Source organism: Xiphophorus couchianus, chromosome 20 (assembly GCF_001444195.1).
Source record: "Xiphophorus couchianus chromosome 20, X_couchianus-1.0, whole genome shotgun sequence".
NCBI classification, from domain to species: Eukaryota; Metazoa; Chordata; class Actinopteri; order Cyprinodontiformes; family Poeciliidae; genus Xiphophorus; species Xiphophorus couchianus.
Window position 1 is genome coordinate 21161122 of NC_040247.1, and position 21226 is coordinate 21182347.

The 21226-nt window shown below is 37.2% G+C and overlaps 1 protein-coding gene across 6 annotated transcripts in view; it reads right to left on the reverse strand.

Moving 5' to 3' along the window:
• Positions 1 to 6161: 6161 nt before the first annotated feature.
• The window catches only part of kif21b (kinesin family member 21B), a 70211-nt gene continuing 55146 nt past the window's right edge, over positions 6162 to 21226 (reverse strand). For 3 of the 6 annotated variants that reach the window (XM_028003047.1, XM_028003046.1, XM_028003048.1), the window contains 4 exons: positions 20695 to 20865; positions 16103 to 16302; positions 15190 to 15324; positions 6162 to 13065 (listed from right to left, as the gene is read on the reverse strand). In XM_028003047.1, the coding sequence (XP_027858848.1) occupies positions 15225 to 15324; positions 16103 to 16302; positions 20695 to 20865 (471 nt within the window). In that variant the 3' untranslated portion in view covers positions 6162 to 13065; positions 15190 to 15224. Of the gene's footprint in view, positions 13066 to 15189; positions 15325 to 16102; positions 16303 to 20694; positions 20866 to 21226 lie in introns of those variants that run through there. The other 3 variants (XM_028003051.1, XM_028003050.1, XM_028003049.1) reach the window with 2 other exon arrangements.

Sequence of the window (21226 nt, forward strand, 5' to 3'; positions counted from 1 at the left end):
TGGTCAGAAATAACCAATCAGAGGCAAGAGGAAGGACTTAGCGCTGTCAGTCACATTGTCAATGTTAGTCATAGACCCACTGACCAACATATAAGTGACCTGGGGGTGACAGTCAAGGCGTTAATTAATTTCTTTCAATTAACAACTAAGGAATACATTGTGTTAGTCTATCACTTGAAACCCAAACAGAATAAACCGAAGCTACTTGTTGTTGTTGTTGTTGTTGTTGAAAAGTTGAAGTGGTGTGAATAATTTTAACAAGGCACAGTACATGCTCTAGTTTCAACAGCATGATCAATTCATGACATGTTATTTACACAAAGCAAGTTGAGGTGAAGCTTGACTGCTACTTTGATGCAACTGTTGAAGGAAGCTGGTTGTCATTTTGAAAAGATGCACATGAAAGCACGACGTAATTGGTTTGGACAGGTGGAGCATTTACAAGCTGGATTTATTCAAATTAAAAATGAAATAAAATAGTCTTCGCATGTCGTCGTGCTGATAAAAAAGGTTGAATGTCTAGATAAAGAGCCTAGCAGGTAGGTAATGTTTCACAATACTTTTATGGCAAAGGATCAAAGGTCCAATTCTGTGTTCCCTGTCACACCCGCCTTTACACCTCCAAGGTATTTCTGCCTGGAAGAGGGTGTAAATCACAGCGAGGTGAGTGTGTGTCCTGAAAAGTCTTTGTCTGGCTGGATTCTTAAAGCTGCCTTCCTAACACCTGTGCACCTTCATTTTAAAGCATTCCAGAGTGCGTGGGTGCTTCCTGTTCACCAGCATGGTGGAGCTCGCCTTCTACCCCGCTGTGGCACTGATCTATTTCTTTGGAGTGATGAAAGCCTCGAAGGAGGACAAGGTGGAGCTGAATGACGGGGCGTCGATGAACGTGTTCTGCCTGTTTGTGTTGGCGCAGCCCTTGTGTCTGGTGTTTGGAGGATACACCGGCATGGCCACCTACCTCCTCACAGCTTTGGTGTCCTACAACTTCCTACCCTGGAGAGAGACAACAAAGAGGGACGTGAAAAAGAAGAAGAAATGAGCACAAGAGAAGAAGAGATGCAGAACAGATTGCATGTGGAAGAATACATGAACGAGAACAAATGTAATTTGGCTGAGCACTTCAGTGCCGTTTGCTTCTATTGATAGTAGTCTAGACTTCTAATTTTCTCCCATGTATTCTGGGGCAACAGCCAAGGAATTATGTCCAGTTGCTTTTGACACAAATGCTTTACACATGAAGAGATTCTTTTTATGTGATGTATTGAAACCTCTATTAAACCTCTTGGGGGTTTAGAGTGGATAGGAGGCGAGATGTGATGCAACAGTAGGCTGCAGCTGACACGGTGTTGCGTTTACAAAGTGTCAAAGATGGATGCTGATCCTTCTCTCTTATCTTTCATGAATCCTTTTTGCTTTGACAGATGTACTACAAATGTATTTGGGGGCCTTGGTAAATAAATGCTGGACATAAACGTTAATGAAAAGCTACAAACCTCATGAATTTTCACAGATGTGAATAATTGTTCTGCTCATTTGTGAACTGTTTTTTCACAATATGTTGAAATAAACAAAAACATAATGGCCATGGGAGATACAGAGGTCTACTCATCATCAATATGAATTTCATGTTAATTTTGTCATTTTAAACCCTTTTTTTTAATAGGCCAATATAACAACATACAACAAGTATTTGCATTTATTTACAGTTTTTCTTAATTCTTTATATTGAGTCTCAGCATGATACAACCATCACTATGCTTGACAGCTGGTGCAGCATTCCTAAATAAGCCTCACATTTACTACTATAATCATAGTATTTGTCATTGGGACCAAATTACTCAAATTAATCTTTGTTTTGTCTCATCATAAAACTTTTTGTAGATGTTTGGATCGTCTCTGCTAATTTCGGTGGACAAAGGAGGTTTTGGGAAGAGCTCTGCCCTCAACACCATTGAAAACCCATGCTCTATGAATAAAAGCTAGGTCTCATTAGAAAAAAAAAACATTTTAAATCCATTTCTAATCAAAATAGTTGTCAAATATCCCATATTATTAGAATTATCCCACTGCTCATTGATGCCATCAAAAAAAAAAATCAGATTGTTATTTATTCCAACACAAGCTGGAATTTATCAATATTTTTGAGGCTCTATGTAAATGGGGTAATTCAAATGTCAGATAAGAAATTACTTACATTTTCAGTGTAAGAGTAGGATTTAAAATCTTTGTAATGCTTGCATGCAAAACTTCTGCTTTCTTTCAGATATAGTCAGTTCTCCATCAAATCTGTGTTCGCCTGCTCAGATTTTATGCTTCTTGCACACATATTTTCTCCTTCTGCTTGCTTTCCTCTCTTTGTGCAAAAAAAATTAGACTATATGTACATTAAAGAAAATCCAAAATAACTTCAAGCAATTCATGTTTATAAAAAATTATGGATGTTAGTTGCTATGCAATCACTCAACCACAAAAAATGTGAGTGAATGCACACATCTGACTGAAACAGCTTGCTTGGTTTGGCCATCTGATTATGATTCATTCTTGTAGGGTTCCTAAATTCAAAAGATTGTGAAAATGAATAGTTTCAGAGAATTACAGTGCATGTGTGAATATAATCAGTATACGTAGCAGACAAACCTTTGAGTTAAAATGAATTTGTTGGGACTGATTGGTCGCTCATTGTAATTAAAGCATCTTGGGGCAACAAATTGACCAAACACGACACAGTAAGTTGCTGGCTTTGAGTTTGCTGTGAGTCTTGCGACTTTTGCATGGTCTCATCTCTAAAACTAAACTAAACTAATTCAACAACTAAAAACAAACACTAATTCTTCTGCTTTTGACTGTTGTATTAGTTAAGTCTGCAATGGCTCAGTGCCACTAATTATCATTTTTACTTCAGGAAACTTCTCCTAAAGTGACAGATGGCTCATTTGATCAAATATTTAACATATTCCACACACTGTCAGGAAAAAAAATTAATTATTCTCAAAGACAAAAAAAAACAACATGTGGGGTTTTTAAATTATCCTCCTGTGTTCACGAATGACAGTGTAAGCCTCTGATGTGGTTAAGTCTGGTAACACAGAGAGGGTTGTGTGTGCAAACCCAGACTCAAAGAGCGAGTGCATAATGAGATTAAACTGCTATTTGCTCTGTAGTCATTTTGTTCAGAAGTTGTACAGATGCTTGCTGAGGCTCAGTAGGAGGTTTTTTTGTTTGTTTTTTTGAGGCATTGTTTATTATTTTGCTCCGTATTGAAATCCTCTGTGAATTCAAGTCATACAGTCAGGACGTAAACGAGTTATTTCTCTCAGAAGGATGCTAATTTGTTTGCCTAATAAAGTTAAGTTTATTATTTAAAATAAAGGCGATGGCTTTAAGCATCAGTGACTCCAGATTTATTGCAGTTGCTTTCCGAAATATTTACACCTCTTGTACACATTCTGTTACATATTAAGAAAAATGGCGCTTTTAAGCAATATTCACAATTTCTGAGACGTAGTAGGATTTGCACATATGTCAGTATGGTGTGACATGCAGTCAACAAATTGATAATAAAGAGAGCATGCCATAAAGTCTTAAAATTTAGTTTCAGACAAAGAGAAAATGCTACATACTGTATACCCTAGAGAGATTCGTCATCCTTCTCTTGCTGAAGGATGACGAATCTTCATTCTACTATACACCATGACAGAGTTTCAGCTAATAGCTCTTGTGCAAAGGTACTATTTTTATGCCTGTCAAATTGTGCCACCATTGACATTTATTACTGATGCAACTTAAGAAATGGGAACAAGTTATGTATTGTTGTGACAGCCTCATAGAAACAAAATGACTAAAGACAATTTAAACAGAATCTGCTTGCAAAGTTGTGATTTATGTGCAGAAAAAATAGAAAGCTTTTTTCAGAAAATAGTACAGACAATAAGGAGAAGTCATTAAAGCCTCACATGAAAATAATTATGGGTTTTAGTCAGTTGGACTGATGTAATCAAGTTAACTGTATGCATTACCTAATTTAACCTTTTAAAATATGTTAGAATGCCAACTTAAGAGAGAGAACCTAAAAATAATCCATTCTCTTTGCTTGGGAAAATGTGTCTAGATCGCCTACGTAGATTGTTAAATCAGCTTAATAAAAATGTAAAATCTTAAATTAACCCTCTGCAGCTATTTTTGTTAAATCCAATATAGCCGACAGACAAAAAAGCATGCCAACAGACCCTGTCCCTCCTACTGTAGACGACTCTTGCAGGTAAAAAAAAATATTGTGACATCAGATAACACCTAAAGAACAATACTACTGATGTATTTTTCAAATGACAACTTTGTATTTGGAGAAAATTACAATTGATCACCTAAAAAAAAAATATTATTTTTTTTTTTACAAAAAATCTTTCCTACCTTTTTTATGCCTTAAGAAAATTAAGAAAATTTTAAAAAATTGTAAAAGAAATCCTGACACAAAGGATCATAATTTATGCATGAAAAGGTTAAATCAACTTATTAAAAATGTAAAAATCTTAAGTTAAATCAACAAAAAAAAAACATACAATTTTAAGCTACAATCAACTTAATTCAAAGAAGCACAACAGCCTGAACACACCATCTGCAATGTCAAACATGGTAGTGGCTGCAGCATGCTGTGGGGAGACTTTTCTTCAGCAGGGACATGGAAGCTGCTCAGAGTGGGTAGAAAGAAGGAAAGTGGACTTGGGACAGGAGTCAAAGCTTGTCAAATACCTGAAATGCAGCAATGCCACAGGGGAAGAGTGTACGATGTACGGATGCCTCGGTTTTCAACACTGCCATGACAGGTTCAAGTCCCGGCCTGACTCTTGTATTTCCTCTCTCTCAACCCACTTTCCTGTCAATTCATTGTCAAGTAAAGTCCTCTGGGGCAACAAAAATCCTAAATAAAATACCTATTTGTGCAAGTCTAGACCTAATTCCACTTAAGAATATGTGCCAAGACTTTAAAGTTGATTTTGAGGGAATGCTCTCTATTTTTGCAAAGTCAAATTGGTAAAAACAGCAAATCAATAGTAAACAGACAAAACCCAGCTTGGTAAATAGCTGCCCAATTTGTGTATGTAAAGTTCTGACCTATGTGGAAAAATGACCTAAAAAACAGTTTCAGAAATACTGATGTAAAAATGAACAGGAAGAATGATGGATGTGTTTTTTCCTCTGTGCTAAGAGTAAAGATTTTTGAAGTTACAAGGTGATTGGCATTGTCTGTCAGACACTGATGGATCAGCTTGCACACACAGGGTTAGTGGAACGCCGTGTGTGTGTGTGTGAGAGAGAGAGAGAGAGACAGATTCAGATGCATTCAAGTGAATTTTCAGAAGTTTGTTTTTTGGAGAAAGCGGTCGGAGCACATGCAGCTGGGATGTGACTGGCTCTGTGCATGGCTGTTTGTTTGTCACAGGCATCTTCAGATGGGTTTTGCCTCCTCTGAGACGTTAATGGCCATCGTATATCACAGTGCTTGCGTCTCCCATTGTGGTTGAGACAGGCGCAGCCTGACACAAGTTAATGATCAGAGTTTGCAAAGGAAATGAAGATTGATGGGATTTGAGTCTGTATTGCTGCCCCTGAAATAGAAGGAAAAGCACCAGGATGAGAAATAACTCCTATATATACATGACATGTTTCATGGTGGGTTTGTCTGCTTATTCTAAGTGATATAAAAGATAAACACAATTTTATGTTATTAGCACCTTTCATATCAAGTTATGTAAAACACACAGTTAGGTAATTACTATAAAATAAACCATTTAATCTGATTATAAAGAAATTTATCTCCATCATAAAAATGGCATTACGTGTTTCTTTTTTTTTCCATAGTTAAAATATTAAATCTTTTACATTAATTATTGGAACACAAAAATCTAGCTTAAAGTCTTCTTGAAAAAAAATACAGAGCAAAACTGAAATGTTTTCATAAATGTAACCGTACCCTTTCAATTTTCTTTAATTGTTTTCATGCTATTATTTACATTGTTCCTAGTTTTATCCTATAGACGTAATTTTGGTAAAACATCCGACTTTACTTATGTTGGACACTATAAAGCTATACAATACCTGGTTACGAAAAGCAAGAAAAATATATTCAACATGCAAAATTTAAATGTCCAAAAAAACAGAAATTGGTTTGAACTCATTTATTGGATTCTTCATTAAATATTTATTTACATTATTCACAAATAATTGTACATGGCTTCATTACATGCATATTTATCATATATAAAAACTGTACACACATTTACACTACCGAGGGCTCAGTGCGTGCAACAGAAGACACACCTTGCCTCTGAACCTACATTTTTATCCTAAGTGTACATATTTCACATACCGTATATTGTCAGGTATTGTGTTAGCATGACACGAGATCCTGGAGGAAATCTACTGAAGCAGCTGTAAGAGAAGATGCGTGTTGAAGTGTGACAGAGTAGCCAAGTGCTCTCTCGATCAAGAGCCTCACATGATGGTGTGTAAACGCCATTCCATCCCCTCAGCAGCCCAAGGCAAAGTCGCAGCCCTTTTCTGCCGGGAAGATAAAGTAAGCCGAAGTACTTACCGGCTTAAAACAGAACTGAAGGACAATCCACAATCCCAAAAAGCACATCAAACTCAGATTCATGAGGTTTGGTGGATGATTGTCAAAGTCCTTAATACACTTTGTTTTTTACAGGCAGTCGGGAGAATTGGCTGAGGCACAACGCCAAGAACTTTGTGAAGCTTCAATTTTGTGAAACATTAGATCTTTCTATAACATACAAACACTGGCTACTCATATCACGTTGTTTTTTATGTTAGAATATGTCTGGAAGGTTGTATACTATCAATCTTAAATTTAAAATAACTATATCAATAGCAACTCTGTAAGGCAATACTCTAAAAAACCTAATTGCCTATTTCATCTGGAAATGGGTAATATTAAAGGGATAGTTGGTTTTTGCCAAGTGGGTTTGTTGTTTAGTGGTAGTTGAGTAGTAAGTATATTGCCTTTAGTAGACAACAGTGAGATTAATCTTAGCCTTGAAAACCAGGCTGAAGTTATCATGAGTGAATCAAGCTAACGCTACCAATAGCAGGCACATTCAAAAGCAGCATTCTGCCATATAAATAGTACTCAAGCTTTGTGGGACTTTTTCTTTTTTACCTAACAGGGTCGTCCTGATTTTTCAGCAAAAGCTCTTTTACTTCTTGTAGACACATATCATTGTGAGTTTGTTGGAAAATGAGTCGTGAGTAAGTCAGAATGTAGAATGAGCTGATGTTAGCAATTTCCAATAAATACATTGAAAATGTTAAAATCACTGGACACAGCATCACACAGGATTATCTTATCAGAGAAAAAAAGCTTCCTACAATTTCACAGAAGGCCAGTGTTGAGTTTGGTAGAACGTTTCCAGGCAGGCAACTTTCATATTACTATGTGAGGTTACATTGTGGATTTGTAGGTTGTCTTAATCAGCTAGATCCGCAGCAACTTGCCAGTCCACTAGGGTCACTGTATATATGGAGCTTTTGGTTTTTGTGTCAGTAACACAAACCATGATCAGCTGAAAAAAACAGCACCATACTTAGGTTTCTGTGAAGTTGTAGACAAAACATTGTTTCACATTTATATGAAAATGTTCAGTTTAAGTTGTTTAAAATAGCTGAAGTCAGCTAAAACAGTACATCTACTGTGCATAGCTTGTTAGTCATACAACACTCAGGATTTACATAATTTTTCTACAAGCTCATGGAGTTATGATATGTAAAGGAGCCATTAGTGATGATAACTCTACAGTACCTCACTTCTACACTCTGGAATTAATCATAATGGATGTTGCTAACGTTAGCACTATTTTTTTAACCTTAGATCTGTGTTGCTATGGAAACTGAAGCAGCTAAATGTTTCTCCAAACAAAACCCACACTTTCCCAGTTTATTCTTAAAACTTTACTAACGGGTACAATGTCTTCTTAAGACCAAAATTCCAGATGTAAAAGATTTATCTATATTTTATATGTTTAGATATTTTAGGTCCCACTAAAAGACCTAAAATATCCCACTAAAGGATTTAGTGGGATATTTTAAACAACTCCAGCTCAGTCAGCATAACAATGAAAACAGCAATGTAAACAAGTTTTACATGCAAAAATGTACTCATAACAAATATGCCATCTAAAGTAGAAATATTGGTTTTTGACATTTCAGACAATGAAAGAAATACATCTTTACTGAGCCTGTGCAGCATTTAGCTTGATTTCCCCCATAAAAATTTCTCACATTTTCTCCAAACTGTGTCAATCATTCAACCCAACCCTACCTTAAAACAAATTAAATATCCCTTTCAGAAGTATTCTGTTTTGGTGTATCTGTATTTGTCCAAACCTTTAAACATAAGTTTTCCGTGCTATTATTAGAAAATGACTGTGCTTCTCCAGACAGTGGAGTTCGTCATGTGTACTGACAATAAATCAGGATACTGAGGTTTACACTGAGCTGGGGGCGACCAGTGTTGGGCATTTAAACAAATAAATGCATGTTGCGTTCAAAGCCACCTACTACTTACTTCTGACCCATTTTTTAAGACTTGCTGCAGTATGCTCTGGGAGGCTTAACCTGTAAAAGGTTCCAGCAAGTATCTCTTAATGTTTTTCAAAATACGAGCGATTTGGATAAATTTGCATGATCTACCAAGGATGAAATTTTACTTGACAGTTAGATAAATTACATTACAATGTTTCTTTCATCAATTCCTAAGCTTTTTTCTTCTTTTTTCTTTTTGACCAGTCATTTAAGCACTTTGCTTTGCGGTTTGCAGCTAGTGAGGTAGACTGTTCCACTGCATACTGATGGTTTTTTTCCTCATTCCTATATTTTAAAATATTTCCAGCATTCTTAAGAAGTTGCCTATTTTGTATTGCCTGAATCAGAATGCAACATTTAGCAAGATTAGCATACATTCCTGATTGCGTAGTAGACAGTTTAACATGTGGTTTCTGGTCATTACTGACAACTGAACTTGAATATCAAGACACAACTAAGAAAAAGAAGATAAAGTCTCCTGAGCATCTATAAAGTTGTGTTATGCCATAAAATGGGATTAAAAAGCTAATCTGAAAGCAAGGACTACCTTTTATTTCCTTTTTCCATTACATAATATTTCCTAGAACTAATATGATTACTTACTTCTAAACCTAAACAGGTGTGCTTTTTTTAGGACAATGTCTGCATCTTTTAATAAGATAAAAACATGGCTTCATCTACATCTAGAAAACAGGGTGTAAAGTGTTTGCAGCAAGTTTGTTTCCCAAAGTGCTCGTAAATCCTAAATTGCAGAGATCAATCTGAGACCAACTGATCTGAATGAAGTCAGTTGAACTCAAATTCATTGCTACAATGCTTTAAAAGAAATCATATGGTACAATTATTTACACATCAAGTAATGGGATGGGGCTGAATAGTTTGAAGTGTCAGAGCTTGGGGTCAACAGAAAACAGTAAAAGGTGCATCTCAATAGCTTAGACTATCTTCAAAAAGCATTTTTCGTAACAATTTTTAAAAGTAAAACTCTTGATATATCGTTCTGTGAATCTGTTATGAACTTTGCTTTACAACCATGTTGAAGCTACACTTATCTCTGTTGCTTGTTGACCTTTTCTTCTTTTTTCTCTTTACTCAATCCTCCATTACTGATGCAGCACTCTGTAAACAGCCAGTTCCTTTAAAAATGACCTGACCTGTCTTAAGGTCCTTACTGAGGCTGTCCATGACTGTCTGCTGGACAACTCTCAAATATGCAGTCATATGACCATAACAATTTTAAATTAATCATTTTTTAAATTGTTGGCTTTAAAATAAAAATGTCTAATTTTCTGACAAGGTTTTTTTTTATTTTTCATTTTCAGGTCCCTTTCAGTTAAGATCTCTGTTCAAATAGTTCTGCACCAAAGTATATTAATGGGTGAAAAAAGTGTGGGAGAAAAAAATCCACACGGTATTCAAAAGATTGAGGCAAGTGTACAATCACCAAAATTAATAGATAAACCTGTAACAAATCCATAGAATACACAAGTTTCACCTTTCAATAATATTTAAATCTATTCAGATGCACCACGTAAACTCTTTGCATGGTCTGAGTAACTCTTATACTTGGCATGCTGTTCAGAGTCCAGGAAAAATAACCATGTCAATGGTAATAAATAATCACTTAGATCAGCAACATACAGACAATTAAGTCCCCCACTGAACAGCAATGTTTGCAGAGGTTAAATCAACCAATCAGCACAACTGACATTACAAACCCTTCAGCAAATGTACACACGATGGGCAGCAGATTATCTAAAGCCGTGGAACTACAAAGCCTCTAAAAAGAACAAGCAGAAGTCTAAAAGAGCAAGAAAAAGAAAGAGATAACCTTGTATATTCACTACTATCACTCTGAGCCTGGTGTGATGGTGAGCAGGGTCAGTTAGGCTAATTAGCACAGAGAAATGCAGTGAAGGGCTCAACAGGTTCATGGTCAAGGTTTCCTACTCTTTTGCTCTGTGGAAGTTCATTACCCTGCTAATGACCACATTATGTACCAGTCACTTCAGCTTTACAGGACAGCTACTTACATATTTTACATACTGTACACATTTTAAAGATGTCATTATGGTAAAAAAAACAACAACAAAAAAACAAACAATATATATCAGTGCACATTTTCAAGGCATTCAGTTTTGGCCAGTTTGGGAAGGTGCCGTGTAAAACTGGCACAATACATAGAAGTAAAGGGCATCAAATGGAAACATGAAACATGGAAAATGAGTATTTCACAAAGTGGTATGAAACACTGACAGTACCATTTCTGTTCAAAATAATAATATTCTCACAAACAAGGCATTTGGTTGGTAGAAAAAGCTAGTTCGCAGGGTCACATTATGACTAAAGTTTGAAATAATCCTTCCACATATACCTGAGTTTCTAATCATAACAAAATATTATTCAAGACAACGCTTTATTAGAATAATCATGTTTTATCCCCTAAGCAGAACACTACAACCAAGAAAATTGCTTTTGGCAAGTTTAAGCAGCTTCAGATTCATGTTGGACACATGAAGCAGCAGCAGGACATTTAACAGGAAACTTGTTTTTTCTACTTTCTTCTCCTCTGAACTCAGTTTTCTGATCCAAGCATCACTCGTAATTTAACTACGTACTGTTCGACTCTGGGTCTTCTGCGAGGAAAAGTGCACCAAATGAGCAAAACATGGTTTTTCAAAATAGATATTGCTAAGTAGAACATGACCAGCAGACAATAAACTGTTTTTTTTTGTTTTTTATCAAGCAGTAAGACATCTGAGTGGCAGGAAGCTTGAAGTTTGTCCCAGCTTCTTTTTTTCTTTTTTTTGATGGGGTGTTAAGCAAAAGGTAGGATATAATGGAATTATGTGGAGCTATTTTCAGTATTAGAAGGTGTCAGGCAACCAAAAGGCAATGGAGGCGACTTTTAGAGCATGCTGCAGCGCCTAGGAGTGTATGTCTCTGTGTTATTATGGAGACTCTAAATCAACACAGTGAAAGATGCCAAGACGCATCAAACAAGATGGATAGCCGAAACATCCTCTCAGACTGTTTATTTATCCGTGGCATGTGCATATGTGCGTGTTGCCCACACGCCTAATCTGCCACATAAACAGATTTGTACATCAGTGCACAGGCGCAGGAAGTTTATTCCTGCTTGAAAGTGTAGCAGCTAAATGGTGGGTGGAAGAAAACTGGGAATCAAAAAAAAAAAAAAAAAGAGGGGAAAGAAAAGAATCCCTCTCAGTGATGACCTACTTTCACACAAGAAATCTTGCCTGAAAAGCAGCTGGAAGAGCCGGGCTCTAATTAAATTGGCTTCTGGGAGAAGTTTAGAAGCTGGAAAAAGGTGGACTCCAAAGTAAGGTCAGTGTGAAGCGCAACCTTAAAAAGGAAAGAGACAGAAAGTGTTGGAGTGGGCGCTTGAATGATGAATGGCAAAAATGGCACCCGTGTTGCAGGTTGACAGCATTACAATCCAACATTTTGGCCGCAGTGCAATACCTGCCACACATCTCCGTGAGGAGTGCTCATATTGTCAGCAAACTGCACGTCTTCTTCTTACTTTGGCTGCAGTTAGCCTTTTACAGAACGGATAATGAGATTCAGTCAGGTCCTGCTGGACCGACACTACCTCCATATCTGTTCTGCAACCAGACGGTGTGATTGCCAGGGGGCCCACACAGGACACATCCATACAGCGATAGTGATTAAATGAATGACTTAGAGACATAAAGCACCAAGTGTTTCCACACAAAGACCTGTAAAAATGTTATTTTTTTTCTAGCCATCTCAGGTCAGAGTTTAAAACGAGTGAGGTAGAAAAACAATAAATTAGAAATTATAATAACAAAAACACAAACATGATAAACAACCAGTCATACAGCTGCTCAAACTGGATACCAATTAGTGGTAGTCTGTAATTTTACAGTGACATTTGAGCAGTAGTCCACCGATCCACTGCCATGACCATTTAACACGATTATTCAATGTGCTCAGTATCTAAGCAGCCACAATGTTTTTGAGACAATCCCTAATACTGCAGTCCAGCAGATACATGAGCAGATTCATCTCTCACTGCCTGAAACCTTGGTGAAAGAACAGAAGGACACTTTCATTTAGTACCCGGCTGCAGGTGGTTGTTTTCATGTCAGGTGAGAAATTGTTTGCTTGGCGGATGCTTCACCAGGCTGACAACATTTATCTCCAAGTAGCACCACAGCAGAATGGCACTTTGAAAGTTGGCAGTAAAATAATGAAAAAAGAAAACAAAAATTCTGAAAGGCATATTTTTTGACTTCCCGGTCCTCCGTTTTTCTGCATGATCCACACCTTGATTGCCTTGGAAACTGCGACTGAGGCGTCACATCGTGTCGCTGGAAGCGGCTGCTGTTGCAGCAAGATGGCTGACAGAGGATACACAGTCACTTTGCTTCTCACCTCTTCCTCCACACCTTCGACAGCCAGATCTTCACTGTCTTGTCGCTGGGGAGGAAGAGAGAGAGAGGAGGGACGATGAGCGAAGTAATAAAAGCAAGGAGAGCACAACAAATGGAGGAAAAATAACAGAAGATAAATCAGGCAGTCCTGCCTTCCACAACAACTGGTGTGTATCGGACAAATTAGAAAGACGCATATCTCAAAGTGCACTTCACTAATGTACTGTACATGCTCAACACACACATAATTAAAAAAAACATTTTTCACAAAGGCAGTGACTCTTCACTGAAAAGCTAGCCTGCATCGTCATGAAAACTCAAACAACAGAGCGTAGTATCATTCTCACATACACGTCCACCATCTTCTCGTAAATCAGATAAAGTCTGTCATTAGTTCTTTTGGAGAAGTTTGAACTCAGTAACACAATGAACTTCAAGAGAGAACAGTTCATCCATGTCATAATTAAATGCCCTCTATATGGCAGTGAATGCAAACTTTAACTGAAAAACTTGAAATCAAACTTTAGCTAATTTGCAAAAATATATGCCTCTCTGTTCACTTTAAACCAAACAATATAGACTTTTGGTTTATAACTGGATTCTGTCCAGTTCTCCTCATGCAAGAACCTTCTGCTGGTCTGCATCTGAAAGTTTCTCCAAAACGGCAACAAAGATGCCGCCCTATGTTTGACAGTTCTATCAGCTAGCATGTGAGAGCAGAAGGGGAACATTAACTTCCAGATTAACTGAAAACCTGGGCTGCTGTCACCCTGGATTTGTCCAGGAAGCTTTGTTCGATTTTGCAACTTTCATAAGTTCATTTAGTTTGGTTCCCTTTCACACTGCAGTGTTCAAACCAGATCCAGCACCTGGACATCATGCCGTTACAACAGCTGCTCATTGGGGCGCCATCACAAAACTTTGTCTGATGCGAGCAGCAGGTGAGGCAGTGAGGTATTGAGAATGTTGCTCTGTGTATGAGAGATCAATGCAGCAGCAGTAAAAAAAAAAAAAAAAAAAAAGACCGTGGGGAGTGAGAGACTACAGCGTGCTGCTGGGGTTACACAGATGATGAGTGCACTGTTCCCCATCTCCTTGCCCGCAGTGCCTGCATGGCGCTCTGTACAAGTCTGCAAGGGTCCAATTCATGAAATGTTATTAACAACCACAAGCAACTCAATTTTTGTGACTGCATATGCCATGTGAACACAAATCTATCCAAGAGGAAAGGGGAAAATGGTAGGAGTGATTGATTCCAGCAATATTTTGATCTGCTGCCTTTAAATTTCTACCCGACACCAACTCATTACTTTGCTAAAAGTTGAGTATGAAACAGAATGATACATACACAGCATATAAACAATTATTCGTGTACATGCAACTGGCATGTGCATAAAGATTTGACTCTTTAAAGGTTCAGTGATGCCCATCACCATGAGGGCCACTGGCACTAAAATATGGCAAAACAACACCGATAAGCAGAGCTTTCAGAGGCACTGTGATTCAAAAATAAAATTGTGCCAAGTGGTGTCCAGTTGACTCCATTTATTGTATTGAAATTTATAGTAACTAATACTAATAGCAAAGAGTTCAGATTTTTTTTATTCTCACTGTATTTATTTTGTTTGTTCTTATTTTAATCAATCTTTTTTATTATTATTGAAATTAAGTTTGTATTTAACTACAACTACAATTTGATAATATTGCAGTTCACAGAAATATGTATCTGATTTTGATTATCTGTTTTGCTTGTTAAATTGTAAAATAAATGTTTAGAGTCAAAGTTTGGAGCATGATCAGACCCATCAATAGTATCAACATTTCTACAAAGAAAAATATGTCAAAGTCTTATTATTGCCCGATCATGCAAAACTTTCCCTATAAACGTTTTTGGAACAAACTGGATTGAGATTGTTATTCCCTGTTGCCCTTGATGTCTCAAGTGACCAACAAAACATAACTACAAAAAGTAAAACAAAAGATTCTTTAAAGCCAAACAGAGAAGGATTTTGAAAGAAACCAAAAACGAAAAGAGCACAAAATGAAAAACAGGGCAGAAACACAAAGAAAAAGAATTAAAAGGGTGGATTTTAGGTACAAAGGTGAAGAAATTTCAAAGTTGGGGAATTACAAACAACAGGAAGAAAAGAATGATCGGCTAAGAGAATACCAGAGGAAAGGAGGTTCGGTGTGCAGAGGACACAATCAGGGGAGACTGGTGGCTCGGCCCTTGATGGCCAGGACCCGACGAGGAAGACATGGGGTCAAGCCTGGCACATAGTTCCACAACTTCACCCTGCAGTCACTGGGGTCCATGGGAGGAGGAGAAGTACAAGGAGGCGAGAGGAGAAAAGCAAAGTGTGGAGTTCCAAGACAGGAAATAGTTGGTCGTAGTGAGGATGACGATGGAGCAAGAGAACAACAGGAAATGATTAATAAAGTTTAAGATGTGATGAAAGAAGACAGCAAGGAGAAGACCCAGGCAGCTAAACCAGCACCATCTTTGTTTCACGCTATTGTGAAATCAAAGCTGCAGTTCAACACTCTCAGCAACTCTGGGCTGAACTGCTTATTAGCTCTTGAAATGATTCAGTCTTCCACAGAAAGATTACCTTTTAGGTAAAGGGCAATCTTTTTACTTCTGATCTTAACATTTTATATTGAGGAAAATTTGAACTTTATGTCATTTGGCATTTGTAACTCCAAAGCTCTCATTAAATCATTTCCAGAAGACTTCAATAAAGGACTACCTACAAATCATTTTACATGCATGAACAAGCTGGAAACAAGAAAATACAGGTTGAGGATCATTTCTAACATAAAGTCCCTTGCAAAAGTAATCACTAGTTTACATTTAGTGACATTACAACAGCAAACCTGAAGCTCATTTTGGAATCTTGGTTTGTAATGTTGCCCCTGACCCCCCACAAAAAAAATATATATATATTATTATTAAAGCTTGAACTGTGTGGCTATATGATGGGTAAAAAGTGAAAAACATTCAATAGCTGTTAACATATTTGCAAGAAACTGTATAGAGCTGTAATAGGACACAGTTTGTCCATATATTTCTTTAAACATACCTGGAGGCTGTAAAGATATGCCTGGAGTTGGTGCATATGGCATTAATGGGGCTGTCATGACCTCTGACCTCTCCTATGGGCGTAAAGTTTTCCATATTCCACACCTTGAGCATGCCGCCCCGACAGGCGCTCAGCAACATGGGCCGGCCGGGTACATAGGCCAGAGCGCACACCCAGTCCTTGTGGGCATTCGGGATTTGCTGTGAAGTCAGAGCAGACCTGCATTAGGAGCCGAATAAAAAAAAATATATCTGACATTTAATTCAATAATCTAGCAGCAGACACTCGACATTTGTGTTGCTGCATTCTTTAAATAACAGCAGATACACATACATGTTCTGTGTTTCATTTATAATGGAGCAAAAATGAATTATCTTGGGAACAACAACATATTCCTTGAATTAAAAGTGCACTTCATTGTTGCTAGGCAACATAAAAGTACAAGTTTTTAGACTGTGCTACAGCTATTCTTAGACTGTGTCTATTCACTGTGTGTTTTACAATGGCTTCAAACAGAATTCATAAGCAAGGAATGATCTGTTCACATCAACATGAAGGTCTGTTCTGCAGCAACGGGTGATGAAGGTGGGGACCCATGAAGCTTGGAGTCATTTATTCTCAGGGTGAGCCAAAAGCATTTTAGTTTTACTTGACAATACAATTCATGAGGGTTTGTACAAGTTAAATCTTTGCCCTCAAATGGTCTTTGCCATTTTATTTCGTAGGCTATGTTTTTGCTCTGAGAAAATCCAAGAGTGCCACAGGAGCATCAAACAAAACGCCTCTGATTGGATATTGAGTTTTTTAACACAAGACTGTGATAAATCACTGCAGAGGTAAGATGTCAAACAAAATCAGTTCACCCTTTTCCCCTAAAACACAGAGCAAACACAGAGAGAGCAATTTAAATTTTATGCAGGGCTTTATTAAACTTTTATGACTCGTTCAGTTTGGGTTTTAATGTTGTTCTATAATTGCATTCATCTCAGCCACCAGGGCTGCACATTAAGGTAGCTTGGAGCAGAAGAACACACACTGAGGAAAACGGCTTTTCTAAATTAATCCCCTTCTTTTTTTTGCATGTCTGTCATCTGTCACTGCTGATTTCATACATGTTTTTTATTTGCTTTTAATGAAAATACACCTAAAAGATTTTCAGAATCTGTCATGGTTGAGACTTGTGCAACAGATGTAATTTATTTTCCTGTTTAGTTTGAACCCACTATATGCACGTAGATGTAAAGACATGCTTTTTCTAATTTTAAAAACAAAAAAAAGTATAAAACACTGTATAGTTAGATCATCTTAATGCAGCACCTTCCTTGCCTGAACTGCAGGTAAAGATAAATTTCACGAGAGCATGAACTATAGATTAAGTACAAAACAAAACTAATTCTATCTTTAGGCAACAGCACACTTAATGTATTTTGCACACATAATCCCAATATATATTTACTTTACACGATTGAATGAAAAAGTGCATGAAATGTTACCAAATGCATACTATTGTTATTATTTTGTTTTTACTTTGAGCAGATCTGTGGCTGGTGCAAATGCAACACTTCCCTCCATTTCTGCAGAAGACATGGTGGTTGCAGCATCATGCTATGGGGATGTTTTTCTGTCTAACTAGGTAACCAGTCCATATAGGGGGTACGAGGACAATAGCCAAATACAAAGAATTTATTTAATAAGATGATAGAAGGCATTAGAAATGGGCTGCACAGTTTGTATTAGGATATCACACAAAATATCCAAAATCTTTGATTGTAACAATAAAATGGGACATGAATAGTTTTTGCTGCACATTAATTCATTTATTTAACTAGATTCTATTTAAAGAATTTTAAAACTTGTGTGAAAGTTAAAACTTGCCAACTATCAATTGCTGGCAAGGGGGGAAAGCATATGTGGTGCATGATTATTGATAAACGGAAATGTTGAGAAACTGCAGAACGACCTGAACAAGACGACTTGATAAATCCACATTAACACTCTCTGTTATAGCTTTACACATAAAGGTGAAAGTCTGTCAAATCTTTTAAACACTTTACAGCAAATAATACCACACAGCAATAACAACAGTTACATAAACACTTATTACTCGGCAAAGCCGCATGCACACTGTAAGCTGTTTGGGAAGGCAATATTGGAACATTCATCATGTCGGGTAGTGTGGGATCCACTAGACTGTAGTCTTGAGTAATTATAAGAATATTACTTCACATATTCCTTGAGGAAAAGAACAACAGAGGCTTCTTTTTATGGTGCTGGACAAGGCATAGCAGCTCCCAGTAATAATCCTGAAGAAGGCAGAGTTTCAGCGTCCACTGTAATATGTTACGTTATTATACCCAAAGCCACAATTTGATCCCATTACATAATTATACAGAGATCACTGAGTCGGGAAAGCTGTAAAATGGATGGTGTTGGCTGCTTCACAAATGTGGTTAAGGTCATATGCTACAGTCCGCAGCAAAGAGAGAGCTGATTTAATTTCAGCTTTGGAAAGAAATAATTATGTCCTGTGATTTGGCTTTGTCTGTTTGAATAAACAAAAGGCAAAACAGAAGTTATGCAAAACAAACTGGGAAAGTGATGTGCATGCAAATGAGTAAACCACATCCGCCCACAAGCTGTACGATTATGCATTATTAACAAACGCAGACAGCGGAGGATACACAGGAGACGGTGGAGAATCACAGGAACAAAGACACGCTCCTCCACCACTACCTGTAGCTGAGGTGTGAGCGGGCTCTAAGCTCCCTGCTGTTGACACGCCACTTTCCTGCCACATTACAACACACACTGCTGGCTAACTCTACACTGCGGGTAAAAGGGACATGAAGGGAGCACTCGGGTAGCAGGAAGCTGGCCACCAGCTGAGCTTGCAACTGGCTGCTCAGTTCTTCATTGTTATTACAAAGACCGTTTAAATAAGAGCTAAATCATTTTTAGGACTGTCTGCATAGAAAGCCTGTCTCTGAATATCCAAACTGGACAACGACCAAGAAAACAAATTATGCATTTCATATCTTCTCTTATCAAACACATTTTTGAAATACGCAACAGTTTTACAAGTAGCAGGTTTAACAAGTCAGCTGATAGTATTATTATTTACTTTTCTAATGACGTTTTGTAAATCTTTTAAAATCATGAAAACGAGAAACATCTGGCAAGACAAAAAACAACAAAAACATGTCTTTCAGGGCCTTTTTTATCATATATTGGTACCAGTAATAAGCAAACAATGTTAAAAGATGTAGTTAGCTTAACTTCAGTATGGTAAATTTAAAGTAATTAAAGTTATACCAATAAACATTTTATTTGTATTATATTCTTCATTTTGATGTTTAGTTTTTCTCTATAGTAAAATACCACCTTTTATAAATACATGTTTATTATGCTATGATAAATTAATGTCCAACTTGCTCTTCACTCAAAGAGTAAAACAAATTTATAATTAATAGCGAAAGAAAAATTCTCATCTGAACATTTAAGAATTTAACATGAAAAATGTTTTCTTTGATTTATTTAAGCTAATAATCGATAATCTTAATTATTAATGATACACCTACAGTTTATTTATAACATACACAGCGACATATCCTTGTAATTATGTCACAAAATAGACGAGTGAACAATCGGTTATAATTCAAACAGTGAAATATCTTTTTTTCACATTAGCGCCCTCCAATCACTGCTTTCTGAGGTTGTGGTTTAGCTCAGTAGGTTAAAGCAGCTACTTTGAAAGTGTTGCCTAACATTTTTATTTCATTCCTGCCTATCTCAGACACTTCAAATTGTTTGTACTTCACAGCTAGAGGCTAACCTAGAAGGTGTTTATTAGCATGATAAAAAATAATACTAGCAAGTACAACTCAAAGAAAATGGAGAAATTTCATCTATTATATCTATATATGCATGTTTACTCATCCTAAGATACAGAAATTATGCATTGCTGTCACCACATGCAGATAATCTCTGAGCAGCTTGCAGGTACTTAAACTATAAATGGGTAAATATGTCTAAGCTTTCAACCTAAATGATGTGGTGCAGAGTTTTACAGAGTCTTGCTAGTCAGGAAGATGAAGCACAGTTGTAATACTTAAAGAGTTGCTCCACTGATCAGGAGCTTATGCTTAGGTAGTGATGCAGTTCTTCACTATTATAACTAATAAGGGAGATCTTACTGCAGCTATATACCTTGTTAGCACTTTAATTGCAACACACACTGTAAGGAGCAGGCTGGACATTGCCCTGTAATTATGAGGGTCAAAAGATCAGGATTTAATTGCAATTCAAGACTTACTCATTGTTCAACTTGCAGACTCATGCCATGTTTTATCAAGAAAGTACTCCTCTAACTCCGATGTGTGAATTATTATCCACGTGATAATAAGACATCCCTCCCGCTGTTAACTCAACTTAGTGAACCTCTCAGTGTCAACAGGAGACAATACACTAGGATCATGTAGATTTCTGTTCAAGAATCACTTGGCAGCTGTTGACATGTATTAAACATGACAAATACATGTTTTGGGTTCCTCACACATGTGCTACACTCCTCATACATGCAAAACAACACAAACCTGTGTGAGCTCCTGCTGCTCCAGCTCCCACTTCTTGATACCGTTGTCTCGCGAGCCGCTGAACAGCACGTCTCCCTGCACGGCCAAACATTCAATGCCGTCATAGTGCGGAGGCTCAAAGTTATGAGCGGGACCCACATTACCCAGAGTTCCTTCTGCCACATCAAATATCTCAAGAGAAAAAAAGAAATAAGCATTATTTTGTGCACTTAGATTGTTAATACAGTATCTTTCAAAATTACAGCTTTCATACCACCCATTTCAAATTTTGTCACCGTATAACCACAAACTACAAAACAAGTGTGTGTCCCTATTGCCTCTATTCAGCCTTCGTACTCTAATAGGGTTTGTTAAACAACATTGCTGAATAAACAGCTTCATGGAGACCACAGACAGGTCATGGATAAAGCTGTGAAAATGTTTTAATAGGGTTATGTTAGAAAAAAATGTTGTACCATTGAAAACCGCTAGGACACTAATGCTAACTCTGGAGGAGCTGCAAAGATCCATAGCTCAGGTGAGAAAAATCTAA